Source organism: Erinaceus europaeus, chromosome 2 (assembly GCF_950295315.1).
Source record: "Erinaceus europaeus chromosome 2, mEriEur2.1, whole genome shotgun sequence".
In the NCBI taxonomy this organism is placed as follows: domain Eukaryota; kingdom Metazoa; phylum Chordata; class Mammalia; order Eulipotyphla; family Erinaceidae; genus Erinaceus; species Erinaceus europaeus.
This window is the reverse complement of record NC_080163.1, coordinates 124,726,386-124,746,757: the sequence shown is the minus strand read 5'-3', so window position 1 is coordinate 124,746,757 and position 20,372 is coordinate 124,726,386. Positions and strand designations below refer to the sequence as shown.

Genomic DNA, 20,372 nt, shown 5'->3' with positions numbered 1-20,372 from the left:
AGCCAGGGTGTTGGTAAAAACAGGCCCATCTGGTTGGCATAGTAGGAAAACTTAAGGTTAGATCTACTTCCTCATGTAACAAGTTACAAACGTGGCAGCTGAAAACATTGTGTCTCAGCCCTGAGAACAGAGTCTCTAAATGCCTTTCACTGGAGTGAAATTGAGATGTCACAGGGCCCTGCACCCTTCAGAGGCTCTAGGGTGTTACTTGTTATCACATTTCACCATCTACCTCCTAGTATATGGGCATTGTAGTTATGTTTCAAGCCAGATAATATCCCTTATTTCCAGGTCCTTAACTGGAGCACATCTGCAGATATAATTATTGACTCCAGGGATTAGGAGCTGAATATAAGGGTTCTGTTCATATTTTGAACAGTTCTGTCTTTGACCTGAAGAGCTTGTGATTCTAGGATAGAGAAAGAGAAAGGCCAGAGTATATCCCTGATTCCCAGACATATCTATGTGCAGGGGAAGATGCTGCAGGCCAATCTCTGCCAGCAAAGAACTGTTTGCATGCCTCTCCTATCACATCCTTCCTGTGGGTACTTACTTCTGCTTGCAAGATTCCTGGCTCGTTTTGTCAGCAATATCCATATGTCTTCCTAACATTTCCTACCTGCTGTTCCTTCACTTCCCCCTTTCAGAACTCAGGGTCTTATACACATTATTATCACTGAGCCACCTCCCTGGCTAAGTTCTGTTTTTTCGAATGAGAGAGACAGCAAACTGTTGCTCCTCCATCCATGGAGTTCTCCTTGCTACTCTCATGTGGCACCAGGGATGAAACCCAGTACCTCAGGCAGTAAGGTTGAACTATCTAATTCTACCCTAAGTGCACAGACCAGTGTAAGGATCCTGGTATGAGCCCCCAGCTCTCCACCTGTAGCGGATTGCTTTGCAGGTCTGTGTCTTTCTCTCCATCCTTTATAACAAGGGAAACAAAATGGAAATAAAAATGGCCTCTGGGAGCAGTGGATTCATACTGCAGGTACTGAGCCCCAGTGATAACCCTGGAGGCAAAAAAATGACTATTGGTAATTTCCAACATTAAGCCACAATGATCTTAGAACCAAAGTCAATGGGAACACTAGCTTATGTTTAATACTTGAGATCCTGGGGGAAGAGCTTGGAGCAATGCTGGTTTAGGCAGTATTATCAAATACATTTGAATGTCTTGTCCAAGAGAATCTGACCCAGCTTCAACTTACAATCTGTGTGTCTAGCTCTGTAGGAGGCAATAAGAGATACAAAATAAATAACAATTCCTTCTCCTCCTGTACAGAAAATCCTGACTTCCGAGAAATCCGCTCCTTTGTGGAGACAAAGGCTGACAGTGTCACCAGACAGAAACCCATCGACCTCCTGAAGTACAACCAGAAGGGCCTGACGCGTGTCTACCCAAAGGGACAGCGAGTTGACTCCTCCAACTACGACCCCTTCCGTCTCTGGCTCTGCGGCTCCCAGATGGTGGCACTCAACTTCCAGACGGCAGGTAAGGGGGTGCTGGTTGTAGTCAGACTATTGAGGCAGAGCCTGCTGGGGCCACAGGTGTGATATGGCTGTCAGGGTACAACCAGGATGCCTGTTGGAGGTCCATTCATTGAGTGACAAAATGAAGGGGGTACAATAGGCACACCTCAGAGTGGGCATTCATCTAGTAGGCTCTGGGTTGGTGACAGACAGCTTGACCTAGGAGAAAAAAAGAAGTGCAATAGCTCATGTAATTAAAAATTCCAGCAGTTGACAATCAGCTTCAGATACAACTGGACACATACATAGGCATTCAGCTGTATCTCTCTGCTTTTCATGTCTCTCTGTTCCATTGCTGAGCACTCTTTAAGTCTCTTTGGGAGTCCTGTTCAACAGCACTCTATATTTCTCTGCCTACAATAGAGTTTCACAGAATAGAATTAGCAGCTTAACTGATCTCCTGCTGAGGCTCATTTATGTTCTTTCCTAGCATTTGTTACTAGTGACACTGCCTTCTGGGAGCACCTGTGAGACAAAATTCTCAAAGGTGGAGGGTGGGTCAAAGAGCAAAGGCATTGTAATCAACTTTGACCTGAGGAAAGTCACTGAACTTGTGTATCCAGAAATATCTGAGCTGGTACATTTTGCATGCCATCCACAATCTAGGGCAGGCATCTGGTAAACATACCTGAGTGTATATCACATACACCCTTTTCACAGAACTTCATGTCATTTTATGAAACTTCTCAATTTTTGCCCATCTGGTAAGTGAACGTAGATGTCATTTTATAGCGTTATTTCTTTTAAAAGGCTTATTTATTTTTTGAGAGAGGGAGAGATGACAGACTCTGGAAATACCAGGGATTGGATCTGGGCCTTAGGCATGTAAGTCTTGTGCTGAACTATTATCTCCCTAGTATTGATTTTTTTTTCCTTTTTAAAAATTTTTTATTTTCTCTTTTTGTTGCCATTGTTGTTGGATAAGACAGAGAGGGGGAGAACACCTGCAGACCTGCTTCACCGCCTATGAAGCGACTTCCCTGCAGGTGGGGAGCTCGAACCAGGATCCTTATGCCGGTCCTTGCGCCACCACCCAACTCCCACCACCCAATCTCCATATCCTACCCCCTCCCCTGATAGCTTTGTTATTTGTGTTGAATTTTGTTATTTGTATTTCTTTTCTATTGCATGCCATGTGTGGACATTATTCTTCATGGTTCTTTTTAACCACAGCTCTGGTTTTTGGTGGTGCCTAGGATTAAAATTGGGACTTTGGAACTTCAGGCATGAAAGGATTTTTGTATAACCCTTATGCTACCTCCTTCCACCCCTCAGATTTTTTTTTTAAGTCTACATTTTGTTTGTGTTAGATACCTATTTTTTATTGCTTTATAGGACTTTTGTTGTCACAAAGGTACATTCACCCTCAACTAAATCATCTTACTCTGCCAAAGGGACTCAAGTCCCCCAATCTGCTGTGATAGACTATAGTCCATTGAAGATTCAACCTGTATTGTCCTGTGCTGCTTACAGTCCATCTCTGTGTGAGATAATTTGTTATTCATCCTTAATTCTCACTTAACAGCTGTCTCAAATTACTCTTGGGAAAAGGCATAAATCCTTCCCCACTGTACTTCCCTTTCCAGATAAGTACATGCAGATGAATCATGCCTTGTTTTCACTCAATGGGAGAACAGGCTATGTCCTGCAACCTGAGAGTATGAGGACAGAGAAGTATGACCCCATGCCACCTGAGAGCCAGAGGAAGATCCTGATGACTCTGACAGTCAAGGTTGGTCCAGCTTTCCTTACTCACCTGGGAATACCTGTCTTCTAGTTTAACTTGGCAGCACGTGTATGCTGCCATATTCATGAGAGAGAACAGGGTTCAAGCCCCTAATCTTGTCTAAAAAAGGGGGGGGAAAAAGCTTCTTGCCAACAGCATTCCACATACTTTCCTGGGAGTTAGAAATTGTCATGGGTGTAGGTCTTTCTATGTTTAGCTGAGAGAGTTACCTGTTAAGTCTAAAACATGAATACTCTAGTCCTGGTTCATTTGTGGAGATTGACAGTCCCCCCCCCCCCCCATACACACAAAAGGGGAGGTGTGTCACCTTTGGACATATTTGAGGATGTCTCCAGTGAAGAAATTGGGGCAGGGTTTGAATTCAGTCAGTCTGCCTCTAAAATCCAAACTGAGTTCCTTATTATACTACTTGCTTACTTTTCCCAGGAGGGACCCTGGAGGATGCTAGTATTTATCTTTGCTGTCGTAGGTCCTGGGTGCTCGCCACCTCCCCAAACTTGGACGAAGCATTGCTTGTCCCTTTGTGGAAGTAGAAATATGTGGAGCCGAGTATGACAACAACAAGTTTAAGACCACAGTTGTGAGTAAGTTATTGAGGCCCCTCTCTCCTCAAGCTTTACATGAACTGAGTCATGTGGGGGGGAAGGTATTGTTAACCAGGGATTTTGTAATAAGGAATGTGCTTCTGTTGTTTTGGGACTTCTCTTCCCCATTATGAGTTTGCTTGGGCAAGGGAAACAAAACACCTGAGCATCTACTATAGCTGCCTGGAGCTCAAGTTATGAATTACAGGAGAAGCTCTGACACCCTACCACACTCCCCTAATCAGATGAGTGATGTAGCCTCCAGGTTCTCTTCTAAAGCCACCTGTTTCTTCACTCTGCTCACTGAGGGCTTTTTTTTCCAGAATTGCTCACTAACAGATTATTCAGGTTTTCCTAGATCTTGGCATTGACCCATATTTATTGATGTGGTTGCTAAGCTGCAGGCTGGAAGATATGTCTTTACTGAGAAAACTCAGGACCCCCTAATGAGCTTTGATTTCCTTCCAGACGACAATGGCCTAAGCCCTATCTGGGCTTCAACCCAGGAGAAGGTAACCTTTGAAATTTATGACCCCAACCTGGCATTTCTGCGCTTCGTGGTTTATGAGGAAGATATGTTCAGCGACCCCAACTTTCTGGCTCATGCCACTTATCCTATTAAAGGAATCAAGTCAGGTAAGAGATTTTGGCTATTCCGGAATGTGCCACTGAGTGTCTTTTTGGGGCACATTTTAAGTAGGTTTCCAGAGTTTAAAACTGAGATGCTTGGTTACTTGTGTACAAAAGCTGAGTCAGGTGACAAAAACTACCCCCCCCCCCCACTCAGACTCTGAGCTGTGTCTTGCTTCCATGGCCACCTATCCAAGCTGCTAGTTTGAAAATGTGTCTGTCTGGACCCACAAAATAGCTCACTCAAATTCTAGCTTTGCCCCCACTGCTCTTTCTAACTGAAAAAGTGAGGCCAGAGTGGTGAAGCTCCAGAGATTACCTTGTTTGTAGTTTCTATAACTGATGGATTTGATTTGTATTACGTTAGCAAACAGGCCCTCACTTGATGTTTAATTCTCTTCTTGGGTATTTCTGATGGCGTGAGACAGAAGACCATGAATACTTCTGGGTTCCTGATGAGGTCACTGTTCCCCTGTTTTCTAAGGCTCATGCTTCTAAAGAAAAAGCAGTTATTTAAGAAAGATTTTTATGAGAGAATACAGCTCTGGCATATGGTGGTGGAGACTGCCTTCAGAAAACATTTTTAAAAGGCTTCAGGACCCATTATTTGCAACATACTAGATATCTCCAGTGGGTACTTGTCCAACTAGTCATGAGAATGGGCACTGATCGGGCTCCTCTGAGCTAGACCAAGGCTATTGATTTTTACCAAGGAAACTATTTCCCGAGCAGATTAAACAAGACTTAGGAGTGCTCTTAAACCTCCTAGCTTTTAAAAGAAATTCACTAATATACTTGTTAATTTATCTGCCTGTTCCTAGCCTCACCAAACCCACCCCCCAGCACAGATGGGCAACTATGTTGTTGTGACTTAGCTGGAGGATTTAAAATACAAAGAACAAAACCTTAAGGAGGATGCCAGACAATTTATATTCATGGAAGGAGAGAAATAAAATGAACAGTCCTTTTGTGCAGAAGACATTGGGGACCTTCAGAACTTAGAAATAAACTTGGCTTAAAAGCTTAAGTGCATCCCTGATGACAATAAGCCAACTCTGAGGGAAAGAAACTTACTGTGTTAGGTGCCTCCTGTGCTTTGTCTTTTAATTCTCACAGCAAGCCTGTCAAAGAGGTTTTGTCATCTCTGCTTTTTAAATATGAGCATTTGGGGACCTGGAGAGGTTAACTTGTTCAAAGTCATACACCTGGGTTTTAAATCTAGGAATATCTGACTTCAGACTCCGCAGGTTACTCTCCTTCTCATGAACCAAACTGCTGATCTGACTTAGAGATATTACCAATTTCCTTTCCCAAAGAAACAAACTTTAGGGCTGGTGACACTGAGAAACACCTTTCAACCCTGATCCCAATATAAACAAAGGCTGTTCACAAACAGGGGCCAGGTCTCAAAACTCAGAACAGGTGACTACTGACAGCTTTTCAACACTTTTTTTTAAAGTATTACCAGGGCTCCTTTTTTCAGACAAAGACACCAAAGCTCCCTCCAATGCAATGAACTCTCCAGGTGAACGATTTTGCTGGTCCCTTACAATACTCTAAAAATCAGTTAAAAATGCAGAATCTCTACTTCCAAATAAGATCCTTAGGTGATTCATATCTGTGTCAAAATGAAAGACTAGACTAGATCTTTCAAGAATTCAGTGGGTAGTGAGGTGCAAAAAACCCACAACCAACCCAAAACACCACTCAAATAAGGGAGAAGCAGCTCAGAAAAATTGCTGTATATCAGTATCCAAAGGACAATGTCCCCAAAATTCTTACAAGAAGTTTGACCTGAGAACGTTACTCAAGTATCTAGACAGCAGCCTGGGAGGTTGTACAGTAGGCATATGCTGCTGGACTTTCAATTATGTCATCCCAAATTTAATCGCTAGTTCTTTTTTGAATTTAAGGGGCATATAAATCTCTGAAGTGTACACATTTAAATATACCTGTCCGTTGATACTGTGTCCCATAAGTTCAATACATACCACCATAAGCCAGAGCTCATCTATGGACGGAGTGGTGGTATTGAGAGGAGTTGGGCAATGGTGCCTCCAGTCCTCACCTGCATGGGGAAGGCTTCCCAAGTGGGTCAAGTATCTCTCTATCCCCTCAAGTAAATATTTTTTTTTGTGTGTGTGTGTGACTTCACCATTCCAGGTGACCATTTTTTCTTTTTAACAAATATGTGCATTTCACTGTGTATATATTCTACACCATAGCTCTAAACAGGTATTAAACCTTAGCTAGCAAGATCTATGGGAATTATAAGATAATACACATGTTTGGAAGATAAAATGGTATGGTAAAAGATCTGATACAGGTGATAGGTGTGTATGTGTCTCTTTTAATGTTATTTGAGCAGTATTTTGCTACATGCTTGAAAGATTTGATAATAAAAGATCAAAAAGCTAATTCTCTTTGTGGGAGAATTAGGGCTATGAAGTGGAACACAACTGTCATGTGCCATGGCAATGTAGAAACAGTAATATAGCTAACCCAAATTAGGGATGAAAGGGGATAGAAAGTATAGTTGTTAAGCATGGCAGTTTCCTCATCACAAGCAGTGGAAAGTGAGCCTCAATAGACATTATTTAGAGGTGATATATAAACTAAAACCTGAATAGTGAAAGGCATAAAGGAAACAGATTCCCTGGAGACTGGTAGATGCAATGCAAATCAAAAGCTTTTAAGATAAAGTAGGGCAAAACAGTGACTGTAGCAGAAACTGACAGTTAAGATTCTGAACTGCTTGACTAGAGTATATCACTTGTGATTTAAAACAAAGTTAGACGTAGGCATATACACATATCCCAGTGCTGAAAAAGATAGTTGACTGATCAATTCAGGAGAGCCCCCCCTTTTTATACAGTCTTTTCATAATACTACTTCATTAAAATAAGCAATCTTTGATTTGTACTGCTCTAAATAAAAGAAACACTAAATGACTATCAGGGCTAGTCCTAAATGTAAATAGTGAAAGACTTTCAGAAGAGAATAATCAATACTGCTATGAACTGCCAAGGAACAGGCCATTTCCTTTCATTGGAAATCTCTAAAGCTAAAACCCTCCCCATGCTGTGCTTTGTGTAGGCCTTAGTGGAGAAGTGGATAAAGAATTCATTACTTCCTTTGAGTCTGTTGGCCTCAGGAGTCTTTAAGGAATTGACCCTGCTGCAGACACTAACTTTAACTTGTAACATTTTATGGGTTTTAATTTCTCCTGAGCAAATCATTTTAATTTAGGATGGCAAATATACTTATCTATGGGAAACAGACCATCAAGGCTGCACTCTAGAGCTTCCCCCCCCCCCCCACCAGAATCAGGATGGGACTGCTGGCATGAGACAGTCCCTCTACTCCTCTACCTGAAGTTTAACATTATTTACCTACCTTTGTATTGTTTTTCTGTTCTGCTGCAGGATTTAGATCAGTTCCTCTGAAGAATGGGTACAGTGAAGACATTGAGCTGGCTTCCCTCCTGGTGTTCTGTGAAATGCGGCCAGTCCTGGTGAGTGGGGAAGCACTGGGCTGTGGTTCCTTAGTCAGGTCTGCTGGTGAGCACATAGGCCAGGTTTGAGCCCAGCCTACCCTACTGAAGGAAGCTTTGGTGCTGTCTCTTCTTTCACTAAAATAAAGTATCTTTTTCAGCAACAGGTGTTACTGGATGGGCTAGGTTTCTTCTTAGCTTCCTTCCAAGAGAATGGGCCCTGTAGTGACAGGATAAGGCTCTTTGGAAGTCTATTACAGTTTCATTCAGCAATTCAGGCCTGATGATACTACTAAATGAGCTCAGACTTCCTAGGTGCCAGTGTTTAGTAATTTCTCTAAAGGTGTGGATACATCCCCCAAGGCCATGATGTAGCGCCCCTTAGAACAGGAAATGTGGGGCCAGGTGTTGGCGCACCTGGTTGAGCACACATGTTACAATGCGCAAGGACCTAGGTTCGAGCTCCTGGACCCCACCTGCAAGGGGAAAGCTTCACAAGTGATGAAGTAGGGCTGCAAGTGCCTCTCTCCAATAAGTAAATAAAGATAATAAAAAAATTTAAAAAATTTAAGAATAGGAAATGCATGGACATCAACTTCCCATAGTGGACGGGACCATGCTCCTCACTCTATCCTACTACTAGATGATCTTGCTATCCTTTTAGTTTGCTAAGGCCTGAAGAGATGGTCTCTCAATTAATTAGCCAGCTTAGGAGAATGAGAAGAAATAAGAACAGTGCACCAAGGGACGTGGGGGCCAGGACACAGCTCACCTGGTAGAGGGCACACTTTATAGTGCTTGTTGATCCAGATTCTGACCACATGCACACGCACCCCCAGCCATTACTCTGGTGGTAAAACAAAAACTACTGTGTGAAACTGGAGGTAGATGTTGGGAGAACATCTGTATATTCACAGTAATTCTGGGGCTCCAGTGTCTTTGTGCTAGGCTCTCCCATAAGAAGAAACCTTCTGGGTATATGTTTTTTTTTTTTCTTTACTTATTTTAAAAAGGAGACATTAACAAAACCGTAGGATAGGAGGGGGTACAACTCCACACAATTCCTACCACCAGATCTCTATATCCCATCCCCTCCCTTGATAGCTTTCCTATTCTTTAACCCTCTGGGAGTACGGACCCAAGGCCATTGTGGGATGCAAAAGGTTGAAGGTCTGGCTACTTACTGTAATTGCTTTCCCACTGAATATGGGCATTGACAGGTCGAACCATACTCACAGCCTGCCTCTCTCTTTCCGTAGTAGGGTGGGGCTCTGGGGAAGCTGAGCTCCAGGACACACTGGTGGGGTCATCTGTCCAGGGAAGTCTGGTCAGCATCCTGCTGGCCTCTGGTGGCTGAAAAGAGAGTTAATATACAAAGTCAAACAAATTGTTGAACAATTATGGACCTAAAGGCTGGAATAGTGCAGATGAAGTGTTGGGGTGTACTCACTGCAGACTATTGTGTACTTTTGTTTTCAGGTATATATTTTGCCCTAGTTGTGAACATATGCTCTATCTCAGGGGACCTGGTCTATATCTAGGTTTTGGGACTTTGTTAGGAAGTGAACCACCTGGAATGTAATTAGAGAATACTATGAAAGGAAAGGTCTCACCCGAGTAATGAAGCTGAAGGGTTGTCATTCCACACCTGAAGTCTCTGGACACAGTCTGAAGTGAAGCATGCTGGGGTGGTACTCATTGTGTTGATTAGGTTTTGATCAGTGGATGCAATATTATTTGATATGAATTGAGAGAAGGGTGCAAGAAAGTGTGTCCCACCCTAAGGTTCCAGGACTGGGGAAAATATAGGCTCTATAGTGGAAATGTGAGGTTCCTGCTGTCTTAGAGTTCAAGAAGACAATGGATAGTTATCATCACATTATTTGGTAATTGGGTTAACTTTGAAAAGTCCCTTTATCCTGCACTGCTGGTGGGAATGTCAATTGGTCCAACCTCTGTGGAGAACAGTCTGGAGAACTCTCAGAAGGCTAGAAATGGACCTACCCTATGACCCTGCAATTCCTCTCCTGGGGATATATCCTAAGGAACTCAACACATCCATCTAAAAAGATCTGTGTACACATATATTCTTGGCAGCACAATTTGTAATAGCCAAAACCTGGAAGCAACCCAGGTGTCCAACAACAGATGAGTGGCTGAGCAAGTTGTGGTATATATACACAATGAAATACTACTCAGCTGTAAAAAATGGTGACTTCACCGTTTTCAACCGTTTTCATCTTGGATGGACCTTGAAAAAATCATGTTGAGTGAAAATAAGTCAGAAACAGAAGGATGAATATGGGATGATCTCACTCTCAGGCAGAAGTTGAAAAACAAGATCAGAAAAGAAAACACAAGTAGAACCTGAAATGGAATTGGCATATTGCACCCAAGTAAAAGACTCTGGGGTGGGTGGGTGGGGGTTGTATTGTTAAATGGGAAACTGGGGAATGTAATACAAACTATTGTATTTACTGTTGAATGTAAAACATTAATTCCCCAATAAAGAAATAATTTTTAAAAAGTCCCTTTATTAGGATTTGCTGTACAATACCCAACATATCAAAGACTCAGTCTGTCTTTTAAAAAGTTAGAGACATATAATCAATTTTTCCTCTCTAATATTAATTAAATAGTGATTTATATGACTACAGTTTAATAGGAGTGTACATGGACACCATTCCCACCCCCGCAGCCCCGGGAAGCCAAATGTCCATTGTCCCCCTCACCACAGGGTTTACACTTTGGTGCCCTACTCTAGGAGTATATGCTTTTTCAAGGTCTCAGATATCTCATTCTCTTGGGATAACTTAAAAACACACACAGTTTTGGAGCCCAGTAGACTTACATGGGGTTGGTCTATGGATATGCATCTTATTTTCTCATCCTGTTGGTTCTCAGAGTAGAGAAATCACAGCTTGCGCTGGTCTGCTCTTGGTGTTAAGAACTACACAATGATTTTCAAGTTGCTGATTTTACAATCCCCAGACTACAGCTGAGAATCATTCAATGGGGAAGGGGCAGGGGATGTCTTCTAATAGCTAGAGTTTTATCATAACTTATGTAAAACTCATGAACTTGACTCAGAGGAAACATGCTAGCTAGGCTTTTCTGCATAGCTGTCTGTCCACATTCCATTTTTACAGCTGTGTTAGTTTTCTACTCCAAAGCATTTTAGAAGCATCAGAAAGAATGTGCAAAAATAAGCAAAGGCAGTAAACACAAAAAGTGTAGACTTGACAGGCATAGCAGCTGAGGCCAAAGAACCTCAGTGACAGCTTTGGTATCACTTTTTTGGGGGGTGTATTAAATAGGCTTTTGGATGACAGAATTCTGTCTTAAAAGGGATGGATAGTGGAAAGTTTTCCACTTTGAAACAAATTTTAAATGTTAGTGTTTTAGACTTGGCTAAATGTTATATCTAATAAAAATTACTTGAACTTTTAATTATAGATCAAAAAATTCCCTTTCATAGCTGTTTATGTGAGAAAATTTGTGAAGTACTTCTCTTACCTCTTTTAGAAAGAAAAGTATTAAAAATTTTAAGTTGAACCACAGTCCAGATTGTGTGGAAAGTAAAATTGTGGGGTCTGGGCTGTGGCACACAGTATGAAGTGAAAGGATTCAGATACAAGCTGCTGGCTCCCCACCTGCAAGGGGGAGTTGCTTCACAAGTAATGAAGCAGGTCTGCAGATGTTTGTATTTTTCTCTCCCCCTCAATTTCTCTGTCCTATTGGGAAAAAAATGGCCACAGGAGCAGTGGCACGGAGCCCCAGCAATAACCCTGGAAGCAAAAAATTATCTCTCCCTCTCATATTACACAACTATATATATATCTCCCTCTCATATTACACAACTATATATAAAGAAAATAGACCAAACACTCATTTTATTTATTATTCTGTCTAGGGGGAGAGAGAAAGACATATCTGCCTGCTTCACTACTAGTGAAACCTCCCCCTTGCAGGTGGGAAGCAGAGATTTTTCTTAAATTTTGGCACTTGAGGGCGGGGTAGATAGCATAATGGTGATGCAAAGGGACTTTCCTACCTGAGGTTCCATACCACCATAAACCAGAGCTGATCTGTGCTCTGGTGAAAAAAGAAAATTGGCACCCCCTCCCTGCTCTCCACATTCAACCCACACTTGAGATCCACTGTTTCAAAGCAGTGACAGCACCTTTCATTCAATAGCAGCCCATTACCCAATCCTTGTTAGCATTTCAGTGACAGTTTTCCACAAGGAAATTAACGATGCCCCTCTCAAGTTGAATATTTAGATAGAATCCACTTAGAAATAACGAACACTTGAGCTTCTTCATTTGGTTATCCCTTTACCTCCTCTAGTTTAGAATTATGTCCTTTGGATTGATTGCCAGCAGTGGGGTTAATTTATCATTTAGCAGGATGGAAAAATTATAAAACCCAGCCCTTCAGCAAAACCTTGACAACCCCTGACTAAACTAGTGAAATAGCTCACTTGCATAGTGTGACCCAGTTTAGACCTTATCCCCACCTCATTCCTTGGAAGCTTCAGTGCTGTGGTCTCTTTCTCTCTGCTATCTTATCTCTCTCTATCTTAAAAATATAGAGTTGTAAGAAGACTCCTGACTTAGTTCTGCTTCCTTCTCCTCGGCCCACTGAAGGATATGGAAATGAGAACCAGCACTTCTGCTCTGTGCCCAAAAAGCCCAGCTGCAAAAATTTCATAGAACAATGAAGGAATAACATGGGTTTCAGATAGTGGTAGGATAGCATTTATTTAGACACTTTGCAAAGCTGCTGTAAACAACCCCGAGACATTATAAATAATTTAAATGATTAAGTATCTCTGGTGGCAGCAGCAGAGAAAACTAGAATATTTACAAGATACTGCATTTACTCAAATTAGACTTCCTTTCTAAGGGAAGCTTCACACTGTGGGTAGAGGGGGTTTCCAAATGGAGCACTGACTCTCAGTGTTTCAGTGTTTCAGCTGTTTCCTGCTGAAATTCTAGTAGTAAAGTGGTCTCTGTGGGGGGCATATTTCACTTCAGTTGCTTCTCCCACTTTTATGTAAGTGCACACCTTCCACCTAGTTCTAAGCCACTCAGGTGCTGTCTGATTTGCCCCCAACTGACTGGTAGAGGGTGGGGGGAGGGGAAGGTGGCAGGTGCCCATTGAGAGCCAGGCAAACTCCATGCCCAGGGTCAACTGGTTTTATTTATCACCGTGTTCTCTGTGATGCCAGGGAGAGACTTGGGTAAACATATTCTTGAAAAGGCTTGCCTGAGCAAATGATTGATCCAGTGAGGGCTGAAATGGAGTTTACTCATAAAACATTTGCTGAGATAGAGTTTAAAGCCCCAGAAAACTGTCAATAAGCACTTTAAACTCCTGCTGAAGAAGCAATTTACATGTCACAATTACTTTATCAATTCTCAGTCCTTTACCCTGTTAGCTAGATATCACCTACTATATTTAATTTGAGAAGGAGAGAGAAAAATGGAAGACAGGGAGTTGGGAAACCTATATAAAACCACAGTTAGCATTTTGGGGTATTTGACTTGTCTGGCATTTTTTTTGTGTGTATATTTCTATAATTGGAGTCATATAATATATCTTAATGTATATTCTTTATTCAGCTCACCGATGACTTTCAACATCTTTCTGTGCTCTTATATGATTTGCAAAGTCTATTTCATCAAATGTGACTCTCTAATTTACTTAGCTAAAATCCCACTGATAGGCAGTTGGGTTGTTTGTAGTATTTAACTTTGTAAATAATGATCTTCATATAACATTTTTATTAAATACTATTTCTTGAGGCTAAATATTTAATAATGGGGGATAGAAGCTGGGTGGTGGTGTGCTTGGTTAAGCACGTTACAATGCAGAGGGAGAAAGCTTCACAAGCAGAGTGATGCAGATGTCTCCAGTTCCCTCAAATATGTATTAACTGTCCTAAATTAATATGCCACTAATTGAAAAGGGCCTCTACTCAAAGAATTTAAACTTGAGAGGCTCAGACGAATGGGATGGAAAGTATGAAAACTGGAAGTATAATACTTGAGGGCTCATTTAAGAGTGAAGCTGAAGGGCCAGGTGGTGGCACACCTGGTTAAATGCTCACATTAAAGTGCGCAAAGACCCAGGTTCAAGCCCATGGTCCCCACTTTCAGGGGGAAAGCTTAATGAGTGGTGAAGCAGGGCTGCAGGTGTCTCTCTATCCAATAATAAACAGAATATATATGAGTGAAGCTACAAGAGATGGAGTGGTCCAGTTGTAAGAGCAGGGTGTTGGGGGCCTCTGTGAGGACACAGCAAGAAGAGATGAATAAGCAATGTTGAAAAAGGGTTTTGGCAAACTCTCTAGAGACCTGGAGGGCCAGGAACTGGGGACTGCACTCTGGAGCTGAACTGACTTTTGGTTTTGAGGTTGGAGATTTCTTTGCAGTCATTCCTTGTGTCTCACCAGCATCTAAAGTTTATTCAGTGCTAGCTTCAGAGAACAGATACTCATGTATAGGCCATTGTGACAACTTTCACATACAATGAAAAGTCACTGGTACAGGGAAACATCCAGTGAGAACCCTAAGAGCTTTCTATGATGTCCACACAGAGTTCTGAATAAAACTTCCTGGAATGTTAAAGAATTGGTATCTTGAATGTAAAAATCAAGCACATAAGTCAAAGAGATAGACATTAGTGATTGGCCCAAAATATGATGTGTAAGAAATGTCTCAAATTCCCACCCAATCCCCAAGTGATCTGGAATTCCTAAAGGAAATAGCTGCTAATTTTTTTTCTTTTGTGTGTCCTCTGAGTCTAACATGTAAGGAAGTCCCAAAGGCCAAAATAGAAATGGATGGTTGGAGAGCCTTAACAGAAGGGAATTTCTTCTGATCTATTGATTTAGAGGGCTCACTTAGTTTTCAAAGACATGAAAAGAAAACATAACCAGTCATTATTTTCAGTAGATATTTTGAAACTTGGAGGATAAATGAAAATCCTAAAACTTCCCAACACAAGTTATCTATAAAGAGAATCAAATAGATTGCAACAAAGTAAAAGACTCTGGAGTTGGGGTGGGGGACCTAGTGGTGGTTGTATTATTATTTGGAAATGTTATACATGTACAAACTACTGTATTTGACTGTTGACTGTAAGAGACTAACCTCCCAATAAAGAAATAAAAAAAAAGAGAATCAAATAGCTCTAACATTGAACTTGTTCTCTTTCAGCACTGGAAAGGACAGTAGAATTGCCATCCCCAGACTAGCAAGGCAGACACATTCAGTGTCCTATCACCTACCTGTTGAATCAATAGAAATGTATCTGTGGATCTACATTTAGGTATACCATGTGTTTCACTTAGAAAATATTCCTTGAAAGCATCTGAATCAATGAAAGTTTTCATCAGAAGAGAAATTTCTAGATTGGGAGATGAAGAGGTAGGAGGAAAAAAAGCAAATCAAAATAATATTTTACAGAGTAAGCAGATTAAAATGTATTGCTAAGTATGGTGTTTATGAATCCACTGCTCCTGATAGCCTTTTTTAAATTTCTTTTTTCTATTTTATTAGGACAGAGCAAAGTTGAAAGAGGAGGGGTGATAGATAGATACCTGCTTCACCACTCATGAAGCATCCCCTCCTGCATGTAGGGAGCAGGGGTTTAAATCTGGGTCCTTGCACATGGCAATATGTGTGCTCAACTTGGTGTGCACTGCCCTATACCCATGATGGGATTCTTAAAACATAAGACTCAGGAGTTGAAGAGAGTTACTGTAAAAATGTCCCCAAGAGTTGTAGTTTTGATGCCTAGGGGTAGAGGCCAATATGTTGGCTACAAAGCATATGCTAGGGAAGGTTAGCTGATATTTTGATTTAATAAGAAAATATAATTTTAAGGGAGTTGGGCAGTAGTGCAGCGGGTTAAGCACATGTGGCACAAAGCCCAAGTACTGGAGTAAGGATCCCGGTTCAAGCCCCTGGCTCCCTGTCTGCATGTGTCTTATCTTTCTCTCCCCGTCTTCCCCCCCCCCCCTCCATCCTATCTAACAAGGGCAACAAAAGGGAAAATAAATTAAAAAATATATATTTAAAATTAAAAAAAGAAAATATAATTTTAATTAGTATTTTTAAGAAAGATAAACAGAAACTTGATCAAGAGGGTAAAAATAAGGATAAAATGAAGAAATTAAGGTTATCTTGTAATTACAATGTATATAATATAAAAGAACCTAGCTCATTCACTGAACCAAATCTATTAACAAAGCATTAACCTATAATATATAAGAACAACAACAAAGTAGGAATGGAAGCGTTACTGGGGAAAATGTGTAATGGTAAATTGGTAGTTTACAAAAGGGATACAAAAGTGAAAGGGATTTAACGAGGAAATAACAGTACATCAATGTATAAAGCAAAATTCCTATAAAGATTAATAACAAAAAAATCAATTTTTTTTATTGCCACCAGGGTTATTGCTTGGGCTAGATACCTTCAGCCCCGTTTCACCATTTGTGAACTTCCCAACCCCTGTAGGTAGGGACTGGGGGCTTGAACTCAGATCCTTACACACCATAAATGTATGCTCAATTGGATGTGCCACTACCCAGCCCCAAATGATATTTATAAAAAGTGTCAGAATTTCAAAAGTTTAGTATACGAAAATCAAAAACAGGGACAGATTATTAAACTCATAAACTTAACTTGAGACATAGGAATTTGTGCCCTATAAGTAAACAGCATATACTGTTTATTTCTCAGAAATTTTACAGTTTGGAGTGTATATTTGGTTCACAAAAAAAGACATATGTTAGGGGTCAGGTGGTAATTTGCCTGGTTAAGTGTACACATTACATTTTCCAGGGTTCAGGATCAAGCCCCTGACCTCTACCTGCAGGGGGAAAGTTTCAAGCAGTGAAATAGTTACTACAGGTTTCTTTCTTCCTTTCTGTTCTATCAAATAAATAAATAAGAAGCCATATATATATATTTTAAGTAATTATTTGAGAGTCAAGAGACAGTTCACTTGGTAGAGCACACAGTTTACCACTATAGGGGAGCATCAAGCAAAGAGAAATGTTTATAGGTAGGGAAGCAGTGATGCAATATCTCTCCCCTTTCTCTCAATATCCCTCTCTATTAAAAGAAAAAAGAAAAACAGGGCCAGGATTCAAGTACTCGCTCCCCATCTGCAGGGAGAAAGCATCATGAACAGTTAAGCAAGTCTGCAGGTGTCTCTTTCTCTGCCTCTACCCAATAATAATAATAATAATAATAATAATAATAATAATAATAATAATAATAATAAAAAGAATAAAAAAACAAACTAGTTCATCAGTTCTCATTTGCTTCTGATCTGAAAAATTTGAAAGGTAGTCTTTTTTTTTAAAATAAGAGATTCCTAAATAAAACAAATTACCCAGACAGTATCAAAACATTTTGTCATTATTATATTTGGAACAGGAAAATACCTTAAAACCACACAGAAGACTAAGAGCACATTTACACTAAGTATTCATTTTAGGAAAAAGATTAAGCACTAAAACCAAGGATCAGACAGAGATAAAAGCCAACTAAATAAAATGCAAAACAGAAAAATAAATGCTGAATCACTGAAAAGACTAATTAAACTCTGACTGCTTAAGTAAAGGAATAGAGAAAGAGGAAAACCACAGAAGAATAATTATTGAAAAGGAGACTAAACCCAAATAATGAGATCATAAATGAATTTGAAGAACTAGGCAATTGCCTTTAGAATGAAAATGAGTTAAAATTGCTTCAAAGCAGTAAAGAAACAAAATTCTACAAAAAAACATTTTAAGGGTCATACAATACCTATTAGATAAAACAAGTATCACATTTAAATGGCTTAAGAGTTGCATTTTACCTAGATTTAAAGAACACAATTTTAATCCATTAAAGCCAATGGGTGGGGGGGGGGTTGGAGAAGATAAATGTTCCAGTTAAAATCTTGAAGCTATTGAATATGAACTTTTCCTATCAAAATTGGAGAAAGGTGCACCCCTGTCCTCAGTCATAATTTAACTTCAGCTATAAATGCAGATATTAAAATTATTTTAAAAAATAAGTAAGTCATCTCCAGCTACTTTTCAGAGGCTCAGTATATCACAACTTGTGTAGTCAGATAATGCACAAATAGTTTAACATCAGCACAGTGAGACACAGTGAAACATATAGTGAAAAAAAGCATAAACCACCAGATGTCACAAATGTAACCAATCAAATGAAGTAATCAGAATAAACTGTGGTGACAAGAATAGTTCTATTCAGAAAATGCTTATTTTTTAAAAATAGACTCCAATTTTAAGGAGACTTAAGATTTATCATATATGTATTAAACCTAACCACACTACTCTATAAATAACAATTAGAAATGTGTGGTGAAGGTTCCAGATGCCATCAGGATGCCAGCCAGGCTTCCCTGGACTGAAGACCCCACCAATGTGTCCTGGAGCTCCGCTTCCCCAGAGACCCACCCTACTAGGGAAAGAGAGAGGCAGACTGGGAGTATGGACCGACCAGTCAATGTCCATGTTCAGCAGGGAAGCAATTACAGAAGCCAGACCTTCCACCTTCTGCAACCCACAATGACCCTGGGTCCATGCTCCCAGAGGGATAGAGAATGGGAAAGCTATCAGGGGAGGGGGTGGGTTATGGAGATTGGGTGGTGGGAATTGTGTGGAGCTGTACCCCTCCTACCCTATGGTTTTGTTAATTTATCCTTTCTTAAATAAAAAATAAATTAAAAAAACAAAGAAATGTGTGGTGAGACAAACAAAAAAGCATCTTCACAGCAAAAGAAACCACTACCCAAACCGAGACCTCTCACCGAATGGGAGAAGATCTTTACATGCCATAATACATCAGACAAGAGGCTAATAACCAGAATATATAAAGAGCTTGCCAAACTCAACAAGAAAACAAACAAATGACCCCATCCAAAAATGGGGAGAGGACATGGACAGAATATTCACCACAGAAGAGATCCAAAAGGCCGAGAAACACATGAAAAAATGCTCCAAGTCTTTGTCAGAGAAATGCAAATAAAGACAATGAGATAACACTTCACTCCTGTGAGAATGTCATACATCAGAAAAGGTAACAGCTGCAAATACTGGAGAGGTTATGGGGTCAAAGAAACCCTCCTGCACTGCTGGTGGGAATGTAAATTGGTCTAACCTCTGTGGAGAACAGTCTGGAGAACTCTCAGAAGGCTAGTTATGGACCTACCCTATGACCCTGCAATTCCTCTCCTGGGGATATATCCTAAGGAACCCAACACACCCATCCAAAAAGATCTGTGTACACATATGTTCTTAGCAGCACAATTTGTAATAGCCAAAAACCTGGAAGCAACCCAGGTGTCCAACAACAGATGAGTGGCTGAGCAAGTTGTTGTATATATACATACATTGGAATACTACTCAGCTATAAAAAATGGTGACTTCACTGTTTTCAGCCGATTTGGACGGACCTTGAAAAATTCATAAAGTGAAATAAGTCAAAAACAGAAGGATGAATATGGGATGATCTTACTCTCAGGCAGAAGTTGAAAAACAAGATCAAAAGGGAAAACACAAGTAGAACCTGAAATGGAATTGGCATATTGCACCAAAGTAAAAGACTTGGGTGGTTGGCGGGGGAGAATACAGGTCCAAGAAGGATGACAGAGGACCTAGTGGGGGTTGTATTGTTATATGGAAAACTGAGAAATACATGTACAAACTATTGTATTTACTGTTGAATGTAAAACATTAATTCCCCAATAAATAAATTTTAAAAATGTGTAGTGAGAAGCAAAGACAGATAGGGAACCTCATGACATTAACAAGAATAAAATAACGTGGAGAAATTTAAATAAGTCATAGGACTAGTATGAGGAAAATATAGGAAATTTTACTGGAAAAAAATACCCAAAAATACCTAAATAAGTAGACATACATACCAACCCTGCCAAAATTAATGTTTGATTAGAGTCAAGAAATCTGTATAAACTCAGTTAAATACACACGGGTAGATGCAGACATAATGTGTAGCACTTTACAGAACTTAGTTCTGTGCTGGGAAGATCTAGAACCAATAACACCCCAGGAACAATGAGCATATCTCAGCACCTTTTCTTGTTTTTTTTTTTAATACTTAATTATTTATTCCCTTTTGTTGCCCTTGTTTTATTGTCGTAGTTATTATTGATGTCGTTGTTGCTGGATGAGACAGAGAGAAATGGAGAGAGGAGGGGAAGACAGAGACGGGGAGAGAAAGATAGACACCTGCAGACCTGCTTCACTGCCTGTGAAGCGACTCCCCTGCAGGTGGGGAGGCGGGGGCTCCAACTGGGATCCTTATGCTGATCCTTGCGTTTTGCACCA

The 20,372-nt window shown here is 40.4% G+C and overlaps 1 protein-coding gene and 1 long non-coding RNA gene across 3 annotated transcripts in view; one reads left to right on the top strand and one right to left on the bottom strand.

Moving 5' to 3' along the window:
* The window catches only part of PLCG2 (phospholipase C gamma 2), a 175,783-nt gene that overhangs the window by 146,484 nt on the left and 8,927 nt on the right, over positions 1 to 20,372 (top strand). For both annotated transcript variants that reach the window (XM_007516620.3, XM_060185114.1), the window contains exons 27-31: positions 1,286 to 1,495; positions 3,120 to 3,265; positions 3,750 to 3,864; positions 4,333 to 4,500; positions 7,920 to 8,008. In XM_007516620.3, coding sequence (XP_007516682.1) covers positions 1,286 to 1,495; positions 3,120 to 3,265; positions 3,750 to 3,864; positions 4,333 to 4,500; positions 7,920 to 8,008 — 728 coding nt within the window. The remainder of the gene's footprint in view (positions 1 to 1,285; positions 1,496 to 3,119; positions 3,266 to 3,749; positions 3,865 to 4,332; positions 4,501 to 7,919; positions 8,009 to 20,372) is intronic.
* On the bottom strand, positions 1,079 to 8,009 carry LOC132536742 (uncharacterized). The gene is made up of 2 exons (XR_009548249.1): positions 7,891 to 8,009; positions 1,079 to 1,692 (listed from the first exon to the last, which is right to left on the bottom strand). It is a non-coding gene; the product is annotated as an uncharacterized LOC132536742 (long non-coding RNA).